Here is an 18,828-nt window from a genome sequence, read left to right as displayed (position 1 = left end):
AGGAAGGCTCCTTGGTGGGGGAGTTTTCTGGATTCCCGCCCCCCACCAGAGTAGACTGGCTCCTCTCCTCCCTCCTGGGGCTCAAGTGTAACAACATTTCCAAAACAACTGCCTTCTCCAGGAGCCCTCCTTTCCTCCTCCTCCTATTTTGTCTCCTTTCTTCCTCTCTGTCCCCTGGGCTGGAATGCTCTGGGTCATCAAGTGGCTTACTCTCTCATGCCTGCCTCCCAGTCCTCCTTTCTCTGTTTTCCTGTTCTCTGTAGTCAGCTAAATAATGGCTCCCAAAGATATCAGGTCCCAGAATCTGTGAATGTCACCTTAGGTAACATTCGTGTTACATTTACAGATGTGATTAAATTAAGGGAGATTCTCCTGAATGAGTTATGCGTGCTTAGTCGCTCAGTTATGTCTGTCACTCAGTCAGGTCTGACTCTTTGCGACCCCATGGACTGTAGACCACCAGGCTCCTCTGTCCATGGGATTCTCCAGGCAAGAATACTGGAGTGGGTTGCCATTCCCTTCCTTCTCCAGGGGATCTTCCCGACCCAGGGATTGAACTCAAGTCTCTTGCATCTCCTGCTTTGGCAGGTGGATTCTTAACCACTGCGCTACCTGGGAGGCACTGGAATGAGCTACGTGAGTCCTAAATGCCACCACAAGTGTCTTCATAAGAGGGAGGCTGCAGGAAATTTGACACAGACAGGAGAAGAGGATGTGACCCCAGAGGCAGAGGCTGGGGTGGTGTGGCCATAAGCCGAGGACTGCAGGCAGCCCCCGGAGACTACAAGAGTCAGGAAGGATTTTCCCCTGAAGCCTCCATTGGAAGCGTGGCCCTGCTGACCTTAATTTCAGCCTAGTGATACCAGTTTTGGATTTTGGCCTCCAAAGCCATGAGAGAATAAATGTCTATTGTTCTAAACCATGCGGTTAGTGGTTAATTTCTTACAGCAGCCACAGGAAAAGAATGCATTCTTCATGGTTCATTTAACATATTCTTATCGGGACTAAGATGTGCTTACGAGGTTTGCCTGGGGGCTCAGTGGTAAGGGATCCAACTGTCAGTGCAGGAGACAACGGCTTCGATCCCTGACAAGGGTTCGATCCCTGATCCGGGAAGACACCGCATGCTGCGGAGCACCTAAGCCTGTGCTACACAGCCTGGGAGCTGCCACTGCTGAGACCACACGCTGCAACTGCTGAAGTCTGCACACTCTAGAGCCCATGCTCCACAACAAGAAAAACCACTGCAATGAGGAGCCCGCGGGCACAGCAACAAAGAGCCAGCACAGCCAAAAACAAATATATAAATAAATAAAATTTAAAAACAGATTACTCCGATTATTCAGTTTTTTTTTTTTTTTTTAAGGATATGCTTAGGATCTGTGATCTGTCCCATTCTCTAGACAGAGAGCAGCCCAAGGGCAGGGACCTGGCCCTTGGCAGGTGCTCAGACAGCATGATCTGACAGAGGAAGAAAGAAAGATCTGAAGATAATCCTAATTACACCCAGGACAGTGCCTGAGTGACTGTGAACAGAAAGAGAATGGGGGAATCTGGGAATTTTCAGGGCTGATTTTTGGTCTGCTATGATTTTGCTGTAATTTCTTTTCCAGATTTTTCTAAGTAAATGCTTTCCAGTGGTATTGGAGAAGACTCTTCAGAGTCCCTTGGATTGCAAGGAGATTAAACCAGTCAATCTTAAAGGAAATCAACCCTGAATATTCATTGGAAGGACTGATGCTGAAGATGAAGCTCCGATACTTTGGCCACCTGATGCGAAGAGCCAACTCTTGGAAAAGACCGCGATGCTGGGAAAGATTGAGGGCAGGAGGAGAAGGGGGCGATAGAAGATGAGATGATTGGATGGCATCGCTGACTCAATGGACATGAGTTTTAGCAAACTCCAGCAGATGGTGAACGACAGGGAAGCCTGGTGTGTGCAGTCCATGGGATTGCAAAGAGTCAGACGTGACTTAGCGACTGAACAGCATCATATGGTTTTTCCCTGCAACACTGCAACTGTGGCATACAGACGGCTGTCTCTGCTGTCTTCTGTGCTGTTTCATCATGGTCCTGTCTCCATGTCAGTCATCAAAACGTGGCTTCTAAAGACTTTCTCTCCGTGGGTGCATCCTGCTTTGTGTAATGGAGTTTCTGTTTTGTGACTTTTCACTTATTTCCAATGTCAGAGTCTCAGAGGCTGGAGGCAGAAGGAACTTTGGAAGACATGTGGGCCACCTCCCTGTCACCCCTACTAGGGAACAGCGTCCTGCCCCAGATCTGGGAGGGGCTGCTGGTTCTGAGGCAAGGAGCCCAGGTGGGGTCCCCTTGCATTGCTCTCCAGGTGTGACCTCAGGCACCTGCTCAGTCTGGAGGTTCTGCTTCTTCGGAATGGGATACAGCACCCACCTCTCTGAGTTGATGGAGGATTGAGAGCCATAATAAATATAAAGTTCTCAGCCACTATTTGTGTTAAATTTTTATTGCCCAGGCTGCTTGGGACACGGGCCCGAGGGGGCATTTTCTCCCTGAGCAGCTGTGTGAGATCACAGAAAGGGCACTAAACTAGAGTTTGGAAACCTGATTCTGTCCAGGGCAGCTCTGGCACTTTGCCATGTGATGTGAGGTCTACTAACACTGAATGCTTCCTGCCTCCCTGCCTGACCCATGGAAGTCCCCTTCCCTGGGACAACAACCCACAGATATTTGCAGATGCTGCTGTGACCCCAAAGGATGGCTGACAGCAATCCTTTTCTGTAAAGAGGCTGAGGGTAAATATTTCAGGCTTTTCAGACCAGATGGTCTCTGCGGCAACTATTCCACTCTGCCCTCATAGCCTGAAAGCAGCCACAGATGATATGTAAATGAACTGACGTGGCTGCCTGCCGAAAAAACTTTATTTACAAAAATGGCTGTGGAACCCATAGAGGTAGAGAGTGGATGAGAGGTGACCAGGGACTAGGGGCTTTTGGCTTACTGGGTACAGAGTTTCTGTTTGGGGTGATGAAAAATGCTGGAAATAGAACATGGTGATGGTTGCGCGGCAGAGTTAATGTACTTGATACCTGTTTACTTCAAGATAACTGTATACCTCAAAAATGGTTAACAGGGCACATTTTACATTATGCTTATTTTAACTACAAGAAAAGTGATTAAAATGGCAAGTTTTATGTTTCATATATTTAAGAAGAAAGGAAAAAAAAATAAAAAGAATATAGGCTGGGGACTAGCTTTGGCCCTGGGGCCATCACTTACTGATATTTTCCAAGTCCAGCCAGGAAACACCCCTCTGCCACAGTAAACCCACTGGTTCCTCATTTCTGGATCTCCCTAGCATCTGGGCACAGTGTCTTGTACACAGGAAGTAACTCTAAAAACAGAACTCTGTTTCTGAATTCCACAGCATGCTGAATGCCTTCTTTTGGACATGAACGTAGTAAGGGACACAGTGTTCCAGGTGGGGTCACCCAGCTGGAGTGCCCAGTGGGCCTGGGGCTGCACATGTGTTTCTCTGCAGCCCAGATGGTCTTTGCTTTGCCTCCTTGCGGCACTAACCCCGCTGGCTCAGACCAGGCAGTCAGCTAAAGAATAAAATCCAGGCATTCTTCATCTGAACCATAGCAAAATGGGCCCTTAGTCTTGATGTATTGATTTTTTGGGACACTAACTGTAGAACTTAATATAAAAATTCTGCTTGCTCTTTTGTTCAATCATTTTCACCTGTCAGGGCCTTTTAGAACCCTGAATCTGTCATCTGTTGTATCCACCGTCCTTCCAGCTTTGTGTCATTTGCAAACGACTTCCAATGTCTTCATACGTGTCACTATGTCCCTGATGGGGACACGGGGGAGGCTGGAGCCAGCTGTGGTTGTCATCGGATCATTAATCAATACTTTTTGGCTGCGATGGATCTGTTGCTGAAAAAGTCACCTAATTGGATGGTTAACATCCGACCACTTCTTTGTATCTTTCCCACAAGGACATCACACACAGTGTAGCTAATAATGCCATTCGGAAATGAAGCCACATCCTTGACAGAATTCTTCCACATCGAAAGGGAAACAGGAGAATCAGACTCAATTTATTTGGGGTAAAGCACGTGGACTCCAGGGCTCCGACCTTCTAAGTGCTTGGAACCAATCTGGTGGCTGAAGTGAAACAATTGCCTGGACCTTAAAAACTGCCAACTTTACCCTGAGATAGCTCAGACCTAGAACCTCAGAGCAGGGGCGAATATCAACAGCTCTGTAATAGCCACGGTCAGAAGGAACAAGAATGCAAATGAAATGCATCTAGATGGTGACAGAAGCCAAGCTTTCCCTTCAAAAAGTAACTGAGCAATCATAGCTAAAGGTCACAAATGAGCTAATTTATATTTTTAAGGGCTTCCCAGGTGGCACAGTGGTAAAAAACCCATCTGCCAAAGCAGGAGACGCAAGAGACACAGGTTTGATCCCTGGGTTGGGAAGATCCCCTGGAGGAAGGCCTGGCAACCCACTCCAGTATTCCTGCCTGGAGAATTCCATGGACAGAGGAGAGTGGTGGGCTACAGTCTACGGGGTCTCAGAGAGTCGGACATGACTGAGTGCCCATTCATTTTTTAAATGCAACCTTCCCAACAGTAAGCAGGGCGGACGTGAAGGCAGACAGCATCTCATGCAGAGGTTCTGAGCTCTCTGAGGAAATACCACTGTTCTCACTTCCAAGATACTCACTTCTTGCCCAGAAGTGCATACCAGCCTGGGAATCATCATCCTCTTCAGGACAGGCACTGGCCATGCTGCATCCCAGGGTGGGGAGAGAAGCCCCAGCAGGTCCATCCCGTGGCAGTGGGTGCCACGGACGCTGGCTCTGGGACATGCGCAGTTAGCAGCTCAGTCAAGCATTCATCTGCTTGGTCTTCAGTTCGCAGCAAATTTGCAAATCTACATTCTAATTTTTTAAAATTTGGCTGTGCTAGGTCTTAGTTACAGCAGGCAGGACCTTTGATCTTCGTGGCAGCATGCAAGATCTTTAGTTGTGGTGTGTGGGGTCTAGTTTTCTGACCAGGGATCAAACCCAGGCCCTCTGCACTGGGAACAGGGAGTCTTAGCCATTGGACCACCAGGAAAGTCCCACAATCTGCATTCTAAACGCTTTTGACAGACATTTACTGAAGTTTCAAAGCCACGTGGGCATCCTCTGCAGCAGCAGAGATTGCTTAGGGCTTGATGATTCGGAAAGTGAGCGCTCTTGGAATTCCCCTAACTGTGGGCCGGGTGTCACGTAGATGAGAAACCTGAGTTTCTGGGACTTTAAAGGATCTGCTGAAGCCTCAAGGCACCTAGCTGCTAGGTGTTGGCACCACTGCCTGGCTCACCCTTTCTGCTGTCCTCCAGGGCACCCTGGAGAAACAGAAGGAGGGAGCCATGGAGGCCGCCCTGAGCGCAGGCCACCTGGTACATTTGGAAGACTTTACCACGTGCTCAGGGCGCTGGTGGCCCTCCCCAGGGCCTGGGGGAACGAGGGAGCCCCATCTCACCTCATCAGTGATCTGGCCTCCGAAGGTCACCCATGTTCCTGGAAGGAGAGACACAGACTGAAGTCAGAGAATGCCCCCAGGGATGCTAGTTCTCCCCAGGTGCTTAGACCTCAGGTAGCAGGACACGGCAGTTGGGGGAGAAGGCAGCCATAGGCCACCTTGCTGCTCTGCGAGAGCGTGTGCTGGACACGTGTGGACATCTGGCCTTTGGGGCAAGTCTCTGACTCTTGGGGCCAAGGAACCAAGGGGACAGTAAGTGCCCAGAGCAGGCAGCTGGCTGGCGGGCTGTGATGGGTTTGTTGGGGCTCTTGCCACTGCAGCTCCTATTCCGGGGACACCCTGTGGGCAGCGGGGCCAGGGCTGTCTCTTTGAAGATGCACCGGTCTGACAGCCATGTCATCACGCTTGCTGGGTGGTGTGTATGTGTATATATGTGTGTGTGTGTGTGTGGGTGTACGTGTGCACTGTGAGGTAGAGAGACAGCATGTTCTCGGAACAGAGATCATATCTGGCAAAAGGAAAAAAAGGGCAAAATCCAACTGCTCTTCATGAGGGACCCTGTTATGTAAGGAAAGAAGATGCCCGCTTCAGGGACAGGGCGCTTCCTTGGTTCTCTGCTGCTGGGAAGGGGCTGTGTGTGCAGAGCACCTTGGTGTTCACGAAGGCTGCATCTCTGTCCCCTCCCTGTCCCAGGCCCCTGCACCATGGCCTCCTGGTTGCCATGGCAACCAAGCCTCTCCTCCCCAGTTCTGGCTTCAGAGGTAGCTCCCTCCCCTCACCCCCAGAGTGACCCCTTCAGCCCTCCCACCGCCCCTGCTTCCGTGGGCACCATGGCACTAAGAGATCTCCATACTCACCGAGCCCCAGGCAGGAGACCCGTAGGCCCGACTTGCCCAGGTTCCTGGAAGACAAACGTGGTATGAGTTCTCAGCAGCTCAGGGCAGGACCCATTGTTTCCACTGCCCAGTCTCCTGAACCCCCCATGCATGTCATTTAAGGCTCTGAAGGCCAGGGGTCCTTTGGAGAGAAGCTTGCTGCTCACCCATCCTGGGGTAAAGGGCCAACTGTCCCCCACCCCACATGCCAGGGCACGGCCATACTGCTGGGCCAGGCCGTGCTGTGACCACCGCAGGGCCCCGGAAGCCACCGTGGGGAGAAAACACGGAACAGGCCAGAGTTGTTTCATGGGCTGAAATAAGACTGGTTCAGGCCTCGTGGCCCCGCTCTCGTGAGAAGCTTCTCTTTGCATTTCTTTAGTGTCACGTCTGTGTTTTGTGTATCTTCACTTCCCCTCTTCGTGGAGTACAGGACAAGTTAGTCCCACATCCTTTGGGCCATGTGGCCCCCGGCCTTGTCTCTCTGCAGGAGGAATGGGCGGAGATGAGAGCTCCACTGAGGGGTGCCCATGCCCACAGCAGGCCTGACCCCCAGCCAGAGCCACAGAGGAGGGTTAGAGCTAGACTGACCCCTGGCGGCACACGTCCTGGTCAGGATTAGTGGCCACAGCTGTGCGGACTGCCCGGGGCCCCACCACAGGCCTACTTAGCACCTGCCAGGTGGGGTCTGTCCCAGGTCCATGGGGACCAGCTGCAGGCTGTCATTAATGCCCTCAGGGGGTCACGGAGGGCAGCAGCACCCTGCTGAGGCCTGGGCTTCCTGTCCAGCTTGGCCTGTCCCTCCTGCCAAGGCTGGCTGGGCTGGAGCCTGCCAGACAGCAGCGGGCAGGGTGGCCCTGTCACTGATTCCCCAAAAGCTCAGTGTGGCAGGCAATTCCCTTTTTTTGATATTCTGTTTTACAGAAGAGCACCCTGGGGAGAAAGCTGGATTCCACCCAGACTTTGAGAACATGCTCTCCACCCCAGTGGTGGCCCCCACTCGAGCCCTTTTTGGAAGTCGCCAGATGGTGAGGTTGACAAGCGGCAGGGTGTGAGTCCACCTCCCTCCTGAGACATCCCGGTCCTGGGACCAGCCCGAGCTGTGATACCCCACGGGTGGGAAGCGAGAGAGCTGTAAGAGATGCACAGGGTGGACCCCAGCCTCCTTTCCCAGGGCCCTTGGATGTTTCTAACTTCAGTGGGTGCTATGTCCTGTTTTTCTACTCCACGGGGGTGGCCCCCTGGGAAGAAGGTATGGGGCTAGCCTGACCCTCCCCTCTCTGACCTTCTGCAGCCTCAGTTTCCCCGGTTACAAGATCCCTGGACCCTGCCCACATCACAGCTGGTTGTTGATCGGGGGTGGATAGAATAAACTCATAAGCAGTTTGATAACAGTTTGTCACCAAATTTAAGTAGTTCTAAATTGCCCAGCTTTCTCGTTACATTTCCATTAGAATCAGCCCAGCCACTGGTCCACTGTTCCTACAGGATATGCTGGTAGTTTTCCTAAATGAGGACATAATAGCAGCTGTTTTCTTTTCCAGGGAGGGGAGTGGATCGGCAGTGGCTACAGGCAGAGGCTCAGAAGCTGTAAGTCAAACCCTGCTTGGACCTTCCTGGCTGTATGCCTGCCCCTGGGTGTATCATGTAACCACCTGAAGCCTCAGTGAGCTCATCTACAGAATGGGCTTGCGATGCTGCCTCTCTCAGGGGGTTGCCGTGAGGATGAAATGGGATAAGGTACCACAGAACACTGACTCTGCAGGAGTCTCCTTTTTAAGAGAGCACAGAACTGGGGTAGGGAGGGTGTGGGGGTGAGGGTGGACGCAACCTTTTCCTTATTCAAGAAACAATGTATAAGTCAAATAGGTTTTAAATGTTACTATGTTAAAAAGGGAACTCAAGTTTCCCCCACACCCTTTTTTTCCCCTATAAATCAATGAAATAATCTACTAATGCCCTCAGCATTGCTTGCACATTCCAACCCAGAGCCACTTGGTTTATGACCCTAGAAAGAGGCGCGATTCATAACTCCGTGAGGTGACAGATGTTGGTGGTGGTGATCAGGTCACAACAGGTAAATGTATCAAATCATCACATTGTAACTTAAACTTATACAAGGTTATGGGTCAATTATATTTCCAAAAACAGGGAAAAAATCCTTGGAATATTCTTGATTTAGCTTTAGACTTGAGAGGAGAGATCTGAAATACAGTATGTATGAAATTCAAGAGCAACATTCTTAAACGTTTTCTTATATAGTTTAAATCATGCTTGAATGGATGTTGCTTGCTAAGTAGAAAGTGAAGTTGTGTTTTGTTATGTATAACGAAATAGGAATTAAAAAGGAATTAAAGAAAGAAAAGCACAATGACATCACTTATAGACCCTGCATCAGGCCAGTTCTTTTTAGTAGGTTAGCTAGTTTATCTCACACAAGTGAGAAAATACTTGTGGTGAGAAATTAGAACACTGCTTAGGAGTGGTCTGATAACAAAGCATCAGGGACTAAAAGTTCTAAGCAGTGGTCTTAACCGTTTTGGGTCATAAACTCCTTTGAGAAGCCCCTCCCCTGGAAATGAGCACAGTCATGAAAACCTTTAGAACCTTGTTTGTGATGCCTGGGTGTTTGAAGACTTGGGTACCTGGTCTGGATAAATCCAGGTGCTGGGAGGGAGACTGAGCCCCCCGCCTCTCTAAAACCACCCCCAGGCATGATGGTGGAGGAGCAATTTCCCAGCCAGGCTCTGTAGAAGGTGAAGTTTTAGGCCTGTCCTGCAACTGCCCTTCATCAGTGTGCAACTAGCTTGTTCAGGGGCTGGGCGGCTTGTTCAGGTACGTACAGCTTGTTCAGGGGCTGGGTGGCTTTAGCAGCAGACAGGTGAGGACACAGGACAGCAGGCTGAGCCCACCTGTGTCTGTGGTTGAAGAGAGGCGACCGCCCTTGCCCATCAGAAGGGGCTCCGAGTTTCCTCGGACGGATGTAGGGTGCTCGGTGATGCAGCTGTGGCTCCACCCACCGCCCACAGGAATAATTTAGCAAAACTAGGACACCGCGCCATGCTGCAATTACCCGCTCAAGTTGTTTCCCTGTTAAAATGATGGTATTGGTTCTGCCATCCGCTGCCAGGCCTCCAGAGGAGGAATGAGAAAGGACAGGGTATCTCCGGGCTGGAAGTTTTATAAATACGGCAGCTTGGTGGGGGTGGGGGCAGCCTAACAGAGCACAGCCTCCTGTGGACCTGGGCTGGAGACACGCTGCCACTCAAAACTTTCTACATGGGGCAATCATTTCCTACAGGTTTCTTTCCCCTGATTAAAACTCGCCACAGTGATAAAATAGTTGGCTAAATCCCTAAACCCCGATAATGTTAGTCTTTATTAATTTGTCTCCTGTCCCTCCTGTGGTCTGGAAAAATGGCTAATGAGGACTCAGGGATTTAACCTTTGCTGGAGGAAAACTGATGTTTATCATGCAGCACCCCCTACCCCACCCCGATGGGCCGCACCCTTAAACACTGCATTTCACATTCTAGGCAATTACACATCCTTTAGAAATAGCTGTTCAGGGCCTTTCACTTCAGCCATCTGGGTGGAGGACAAAAATGCGGTCAGGTGATGGAAAGCAACTTGGCCTTAGAGATGGTTTGATGGACAGGGAGGCTGGGGTTTCCTGTCGGCTGTCACCCTGTGGAGCACTATCTGTTTACAGCTCTGCCCGCCCCCAGACTCCAAGCTCCCTACGAAGGACCTGGGCTACCAGACCTTTGCCATCAGATTGCATCTGGCAGCCACAGGTCCTGGGGGTGCTTGTGGGTGTGACGTGGGGCTGAGAAGCCCAGACTTTGGGGCCAGACCCTCAGGACCCAACGCAGGAGCCTCTTTTTACTCACGGGTCTTGGTGTCTCCCCTCCTCCACACTGAGCACCTCTACTGCTCAGGGCCAAAGGGGCCCTCTGGCAAGATTGTGGCACCCTAGTGGTACAGGCCACATTACCCTCAGTGCCACTGTGAAGGGCCAGCTCCTTAAGGAGGTGGTCAGTAGAGGGTGGTCCTGGATCAGGCCCCCTGTAGCTCCCACCTGCATGTACCCTGGCTGTGATCCTGGGAGAGTCATCATGGAACAACCCCGTCAGGCAGGGACCCCATACTCAGCAGAGGTGTCTGGTGGTTTGGGTTCTGGCTTCCATTTCAGCTCTGAGACTACACACCTACAGGGAAATGAGCCCACCTTCTTCCTCTTACTGCCAAGGCAAGCTCCCCAGGCCCTGCCACCTGTAAGGACAGGTGGGGTCCCCCAGGGTGGAAAGCTGGGCCTGGGGTCTCAGATTCTGAACCCTCTGGCCCAGCAAGCGCCTTCCTATGCTGCCTGTCTCACCTTCAGTGCCTCCAGCGTGTCACACATACACACATACACAGGCACGCACACACATAGATACACATACACACAGGTACACACACATTGGTACACACACACAGAGATGCATACACAGCTGCAGATATACAGAGATACACACACACAGATGCACACACACAGATCGATACACACTGGTGCACACACACGTGCACACACAGAGGCACACACAGGTGCACACATACAGATGCACACATAGATGCACATATGCCAATGTACACACAGATCCATACACACTGGTGCATATACACAGATGTACACACAGGTGCACACACACAAAGGTCCACACACACAGATGCACACATAGGTGCACACAGCAGTCTTAAGCATTCAGGCTCTCTGATGTCCAATCTTCAATGGATCTTAAGATCTTGGCAGGGAAATCCTGTCAATAGCCACATTTCCTGTGTACATTGTCCTTCATACTTTTAGAAATGGTCTCACTCTTTTGATCTCAGGATTGACTTAAAAGTCTCGGCAGGTAACATGTATCTAAACTAAAAAATAGATTCTGTTTACTCTTAGTTTTCGGTTCTCACTTAACAAAAGATAAACCACCAGAGTTTCTAGAAAAGAATTTTGCTCTGGACTGTCCTTACTGAATTGAGAGGATGGGAACAAAAGCTCTGTACCCCAGAGACCCATAAAAGCATGTCAAATGTCCCCAAAGATCCAGGGCAGGAGGGTTACAGACGGAGAGGCAAAAGGCCTCGTTATCCCAGAATTCATCTCGAGGAGGCCTGGGACTTATGACACGGGTCCTTCACATGAGGTCCATCTTCTGGGCACTGGTCTAAGGTTTAAGCCACACAGCTCATTTCTTAGGATCCTTTCTTTAATACTTTTCGAGCTGGTACCAACCAATACCAGCTAGAAACCCATTCTCCTCAAATACAACCAGATTCTTCTGCAGCTTTTTCTGAGGTTGGTGGCCCGTGTGATTTGAGTCTCAGAGAGCAGAGTTGGGAACCAGGGACCTAACTTAGCTTTTCTGGTTCATGAAGATGGTTTGTGGTAAGAACTACCCTTTCCCTGGAACATCATTCTCAAAGTGTTCAAGGCTCTAAGTGCAGAAAACTCATGAGTGAGAAAGGCCAGGTCCCACATGCATTAATACGTGATTGTTTCTGGCTTCCTGACTCACTTCACTCTGTGTGACACTCTCTAGGCCCATCCACGTCTCTACAAATGACCCAATCTCAGTTGTTTTTATGGCTGAATGATATTCCATTGTTATTTGCGAAGCAGAAATAGAGACACAGATGTGGAGAACAAACATATGGGTACCAAGGGAGAAAGAGGGGGTAGAGGAACTGGGAGATTGGGATTGACATATATACACTATTGATACTATGTATAAAATAGATAATTAATGAGAACTGAATGTATAGCACAGAGAACTCTATTTAACCTGCTGCAGTGACCTAAATGGGAAGGAAATCCAAAAAGGAGGGGACATATGTATATATAAACTTGATTCACTTTGCTGTAAACAGAAGAAACTAATACAGTATTGTAAAGCAACTATCCTTCAACTGCTGCTACTGCTAAGTCACTTCAGTCGTGTCCGACTCTGTGCGACCCCATAGACAGCAGCCCACCAGGCTCCCCCGTCCCTGGGATTCTCCAGGCAAGAACACTGGAGTGGGTTGCCATTTCCTTCTCCAATGCATGAAAATGAAAAGTGAAAGTGAAGTTGCTCAGTCATGTCCAACTTAGCAACTCCATGGACTGCAACCTACCAGGCTCCTCCATCCATGGGATTTTCCAGGCAAGAGTACTGGAGTGGGGTGCCATTGCCTTCACCATCACACAAAAATTAAATTAACAATTAAAGGAAGGCTAGACCTCTAGCCGGGTGACCCAGGGGTCCAGGGTTCAGACCCAGCCCTCCTTTTGCACCTGGGTGCACCCCATTGGGCATCTGAGCAAGACCCTGGGTAGGCCAAGGGGGGATGCAAGGAATGTCAGGAAGGGGCCCCTCCCCGCCCCAACACACTGGCCCTTTGCATGCTCTCTACGTATAGACTCAGGGCGAGTGCACCCAGAGCATGTGGGGGGCTGGGCCCAAGCAGAGGTACACACAGAAGCCAAGCCTGAGCCCTTAGCAGAGAACTCTAGCTGCTGCCTGTGCCCTGCAGAGCCTGAATCCTGCTGTAGAGGAACCTGGGTCTGGGCTTCGGCTCAGGTCAAGGAGTGGGGGAAGGTTAACTCTATCACGTGGTTCACCCTATATCCCTGACTTAAACTGAGGTTTGTCAAGGTGGCTTAGCTGCAAAGACATCAGACCACTCAGGGGGCATTCCTGAGGCCTGTGTGCCCTGGGGGAGGGCAGGGCACCTGTGGTCATTGCCCTGGGGCTGCCAGGAAGAGGAAGTATCACACAGCATCTGACATGGGGGGCTCAGCTCTAGTGACAACCCCCACCCACTGCCCCCAGGAAGGGAAACAAACAGGCAGAAGGAGAGAAGAGGCATCATCATCCCCCACCAAAGATCGGAAGGAGACTGAGGCCTGACCCTGACTTCGATTTTATTTCTCCCCCACATCTGCCAAGCACCCCACCCCCGCCGATAACCTAGGGAGGGCACCCCTGCCCCGCACATCCCCGTGCACTGCATACCTATACTTCATCCCGGGCTGCTTCACGCTGGCATCGCCCACGCTCGGGAGGCTCTGCACCGACAGCTGTCCCAGACTCCGGGCCACCATGGCCACTGCACGGAAGCGGCCTCGGGTGCCCAGGCTGGGGCTGCTGGCCGCTGGCCGGCCCAGCCGCTCCTCGGGGCCCCGGCCCTTGAGGCCATGCTCTGAGCATACAAAGGACACCTGCATGTCGCCGGTACTCAGCTCCTGACCACGTCCCCTCTCCTTCCAGGCTCCAAGGTCATCTGCCCCTGGAGCCCCGCTCTGCCTGGGACAAGACTTTATCCCAGAAGCTGAAGGAGCTGCCAGGAGTGAAGATTTCCAAAGGCAATGATGTAGAAAAAGCCCGTGTGGTCTCAGACAGAAGGGAGTCAAATTTCCAGAAATGTGCTAGAAAAGATCTGATCACATAGAACTCAGAAATCCAGGGGTGGGGGGCGATGCCATTTTCTCTCCCTTCTCTGCGGGTCCGTCCTCTGCCCCACCCTGGTCTGGCTCTGCCCGCCTGAGCCCCCAGCCCAGCTGTGTCCGGCAGGGCTGGGCTGCCAGTAACTCGCGACCAATGAGCGACACTGCCGGCCTCTGACAGCAGGAGGGGGAGGGAGCACGCCTCCCATCAGGGTGGCAGCCTGGGGGTTCGGGGAGCAGCTGCTTCTCCAGGCTTCCCCGGGTCTCTCAGAGGGAGCCTGGCTCTGTGCACCGTGGCTGTTGAGACTCCCACCAAGTCAACGAGGTGACTGGCGAGAGGCACAGGAGGTGCAGGAGGCGTCTGGCGATTCATTATTAATGAAGCGGATGCACAAGCCGCCCGACTGCCCCGGCCGATCCCCGGGAGGCCGGCACTGGTGCTCCAGGCTGACAGCCGCTCAGCCGGGTCTGGACGAGGCAGGCACTGCAGCCGGGTGGACGGCTGAGCATGCAGGCAGTCGGCCTGGCCAGCTCTGTCCTGGGGCGGTTCTCACCCAAGAAAACAAGGCTGCCACCAGGTTTTGGCACAGGAAGTCAAATCACCAGAGATCTGGAGGAGAGAGAGCCACTCTTTCTGGCTGGTAATGACCCAGGTGAAGTGAGAAAAGAACCCTGCGGTCTCAGAGACCTGTGAAGCTCCAGCACTCTGAACAGTACTTAGCTTGCAGCTGATGCTCAATCAACACTTGGAGCGAATGAATGAGCTAAGGAATGAATGAATGGATGGAAGGATGGATGGATGAATGGGTGAGCGAAGGGATGAGTGAAGACCCTCTGCTTTACCCCAGCCTCCTTTCCCACACTAAGGGGGTCAGGAGGGAGATGGGAACCAGCTCTTCTGGAGCAAGGTTAAGGGGTTCCCTGAAACCCAGAGAGACGTCCCCATTAGCAGGAAGGGCTGGCTTTGCTCGCTGACCCCAAGCATGCCACTCTCACCCTGCAGGGTGGCCCTTGCCATAGCTGACTTTTAGGTCCCTTTCTGCCCTGTGACTGAGAAGGAGAGGGTAGATGGGAGGCAGGTGGTCAGGCTCTGCTGCTAATTCGCTGTATGATCCCAGGCAAGTGTCCTGCAGTCTCTGAGCTTCTGAGCTTCCATTGACAGAATGAGGTGGCTAGCCCGAGGACCACTCTGTCTCTCAGGACCTGGCTCTGCAGGAACCTTGCACGCCTATCCTGTGCTCTGACAGGACTCAGAGAAGAAGCTACCCCAAGATGTTCACAGAGGATGGCTGTACTTGCTCTCAGATCTGGCCCTGCCTTTTTGAGAAGTTAATAATAAAACCTTGCTCCATCCAGTCCCAGCCTCCCTGCTCCTGAGCTGGGCAGCCAGGGGCAAGCGACTCCCTCTCCAAGCCTCAGTGATCTTGTATCCAGCGCAGGTCACCAAAGTGTTCAGATCACAAAAGTGCTCACACTGGGGGTCCGGTCCTCAGGAATCCCTCCCACTCTCCCTCAGCAGAGAGGAAGGGCTTTCTGGCCATGGAGTTAGGAGAGGCCCTTGTGAGAGACTGTCCCTACCCCCACTGGTAAGTGCGTCCTGTTTCTCCTCCCCATGGCCTGACTTGGCAGCAGGAACCGCTCCCCAGGGGGGGACCTGGTCCTGGGGAGAGAGGGAGGGCAGAGCTGGTACCTTTGCCAAGGGGTCCCTGGCAGGTCACAGACGCCATCCGTGGAGGGCAGTAGGGGCCCCTCAGGATCCACAGGGCAGCACTGCCTTCCTCTTCCATCTGCCTGTGAAAGTTTCACCTGCCTGGCATGGGTCCCTGAGCCCCTTAGGTGATGGGCGATGGGAAGGAGGAAGGGCAGGCTGCAGTGCTGGCCCCTCTACCAGCTGGGCTCTCCACCAACTGGGCCCTGTACTTGAAGACAATAGACCCTGGCACTCAGGAAGCCCACACCCCTGCTGAAGAGGCTGCAGGTGGCAAAGACCCTGCCTCTGGCTCCTCCCCAGGCTCATGGAGCTTATAGTCCACTGCAGGGATGCTCAACACCTGGGCAGGAGGAGCTTGTTACAAATGCAGATTCCTGGGTCCCAACCACACCTACGGAATCAGCAGCTCTGGGGCTGGGCCTGGGAAAATGCATTCTTTTTCTGATATGGACCATTTTTAAAGTCTTTATCAAATTTGTTACAATATTGCTTCCATTTTATGTTTTGATTTTTTGGTCCTGAGGCACGTGGGATCTTAGCTCCCTGACTAGGGATCAAACCTGCACCTCCTGCATTGGAAGGTGAAGTCTTAACCACTGGACCACCAGGGCACTGTGGAAGCTGTGTTTTTCTCAAGAGATTTGAATAGTGCTATGCACTGGCCTTGGAGAAGGCAATGGCACCCCACTCCAGTACTCTTGCCTGGAAAATCCCACGGATGGAGGAGCCTGGTAGGCTGCAGTCCATGGGGTCGCTACTAGTCGGACACGACTGAGTGACTTCACTTTCACTTTTCATGTTCATGCATTGGAGAAGGAAATGGCAACCCACTCCAGTGTTCTTGCCTGGAGAATCCCAGGGACAGGGGAGCCTGGTGGGCCTCCGTCTATGGGGTCGCACAGAGTCGTACACGACTGAAGTGATTAGCAGTAGCAGCAGCAGCAGCATGCACTGGCCTGGAGGGTATGGAGATCCCCTACTTCATTCCACCTCACTCGGTACTCTGTGCACTGGCAAATCATTGGATCCCACAAGGGACGGCATCTCATTATGGATTCCATAAGGGACGGCATCTCACTATGGATTCCTCAGGTTGCTCTTAACCAGATGGTGTGCTCTGAGCTTTAAGTGAGATTCACAAAGACTTAGTCACGACAGTGTGTAAAAGGTCACCCATCTCACCTCCCAATCCAGCAATTCCACTCCTAGGTATGTGCCCAGAGAACTGAAAACATAACGCCCACACGAAAACTTGAACACAAATGTCCACAGCAGTATTACTCATCACAGCCCCAAAGTTGTAGCAATCCAAATGTCTAACAACAGATAAAATAGCGAACGAATAAACAAAATGTAGTCTACATCCACACAGTAGAATGTTATTCAGCCATACAAAGGATGAAGTACTGACACACGTCCCACCATGGACGATCCTGGAAAACATCATGCTAAGAGAAAGAAACGAGTCGTGCATGCTAAGTCGCTTCAGTCGTGTCTGACTCTTTGAGACCCTATGGACAGTAGCCCAGCAGGCTCCCCTGTCCATGGCATTCTCCAGGCAGGAATACTGGAGTGGGTTGCAATTTCCTCCTCCAGGGGATCTTCCCGACCCAGGGATCGAACCTGTGTCTCTTAGGTCTCCTGCACTGGCAGGCGGGTTCTTTAAAGCCATGTACTGTATGATTTGATTCCATTCATATGAAATGTTCAGGGGACTTCCCTTGTGGTGCCATGGTTGGGAATCTGCTTGCCAATGCAGGGCATACGAGTTTGACCCCTGGTCCGGGAAGATCCCACCTGTCTCGGAGCAGCTAGGCCTGTGTGCCAGAACTGCTGAGCCTGCACACTGCAACTGCTGAGTCAGTCCCGTGTGCCTAGAGCCCGTGCTCCGCTCGGCCACGAGAGAAGCCACTGCAGTGAGAAAACCGCGCTCCATAACCAGAGGGCAGCCCCCGCTCGCCACTAGAGAGAGCCCGCACAAAGCACTGAAGACCCAGTGCAGCCCAAATAAATAAAATAAATGTTCAGAATAGGCAAATCCATAGGGACAGAAAGCAGACTAGTGATTCAAGGGGGTGAGGGGAGTGGAGAATCAGGAAACGACAGCTAATGTGGGTATGGGATTTCCTTATTGGGGTGACAAAAATGTTCTAAAATTGATGATTTTTGCACAATTATATGAATATACTAAAACCATTGAATTGTAAGAGCTGGATATGAATGAGTGACAGAATAACAAATGTGTATATGGTATGTGAATTATATCTCAATATAACTGTTACTGAAAAAAAATGTCAATGCTTTCAAAAGACTCTGGGCCTTCACTCTTGCTGCTCCCTATGGGACTGCCCTTCCTGTTTCTCTGCCTTTGAACTCCCTGTCATCCCCTGGCATCAGCTGAGATAGTACATGCTGTGTGAAGCAGTCTCCCCCGCTTCTCAAGCACCAATAAACTTTCCTTCCTCTGGGTGTCAGACCTCAGCCTCCCCAGTGATACCAGAGGCCTGGGGGCCACACAGGAGGCACTCTCCCAGGACTCTTGAACCTGGCCCGATGCAGAGTCCCCAGTCCCCGCTCAGCCCTCTGTAACATGTTGTGGGGACCGTGGGACACCTGGCCCAGTGTAGAGTCCCCCGTCCCCGCTCATCCCTCTGTAATGCATTGTGGGGACGGTGGGAATGGGCGTCTGACCTCAGAACCCGCCCGGGGAACCCAGGACAAATGTGGCGGGTCCAGCAGAGAACTGCTGAGTGGGAGTTGGGCAGGTGGGTTTGCGCAGTTGGAACTTTCCACGTGCTTCACACAGAGGTCACAAACTCTTAATGTACTTAGAAAATCACAAGAAAAGACAAGAGTGGAAAATCAAAAGCCTAAGACCTCAACCTGAACTTGCCACAGTTAAATGTCACCCCAAAGGGTCTCTCCTTTCAAATGTGTGTTGGTGGAGAAGTGAGTCCCAGACAACGGCTTGGCACAGAAACATCGAGTGTGGATGGTTTTGAGCCACAGCAGATTTGGGGTTTTTCTGCTTCTCCAGTACCTGCTGTTGTTAAAGCAGCTGGTTCCTGCCATGATGAATCAGAGGGGAAGCCACCCTGAGTAAAAGCCCTGCCGTGTCTATAGAATGCTACCAAAGAGAGCTTCTTGCAACAGGAGCTTCTGGTGTGGTGCCTGGGATCCACCCCCAACCTGCCCCAGGGGGCTGGGGAGACCCCTGGATCGTGGCACAGCAGCTCTTCCAGAGTGACTGGCT

The 18,828-nt window shown here is 51.8% G+C and overlaps 1 protein-coding gene across 3 annotated transcripts in view; it reads right to left on the bottom strand.

Moving 5' to 3' along the window:
• The window catches only part of KCNAB2 (potassium voltage-gated channel subfamily A regulatory beta subunit 2), a 96,507-nt gene that overhangs the window by 22,870 nt on the left and 54,809 nt on the right, over nucleotides 1–18,828 (bottom strand). For all 3 annotated transcript variants that reach the window (XM_040263276.1, XM_040263278.1, XM_040263277.1), the window contains 2 exons: nucleotides 6,379–6,422; nucleotides 5,522–5,559 (listed from right to left, as the gene is read on the bottom strand). In XM_040263276.1, the coding sequence (XP_040119210.1) occupies nucleotides 5,522–5,559; nucleotides 6,379–6,422 (82 nt within the window). The remainder of the gene's footprint in view (nucleotides 1–5,521; nucleotides 5,560–6,378; nucleotides 6,423–18,828) is intronic.

This window comes from Oryx dammah, unplaced genomic scaffold, assembly GCF_014754425.2.
Source record: "Oryx dammah isolate SB20612 unplaced genomic scaffold, SCBI_Odam_1.1 HiC_scaffold_21, whole genome shotgun sequence".
NCBI classification, from domain to species: Eukaryota; Metazoa; Chordata; class Mammalia; order Artiodactyla; family Bovidae; genus Oryx; species Oryx dammah.
Note: the sequence above shows the minus strand (reverse complement) of the source record. Positions and strands in the feature narration are given on the sequence as shown.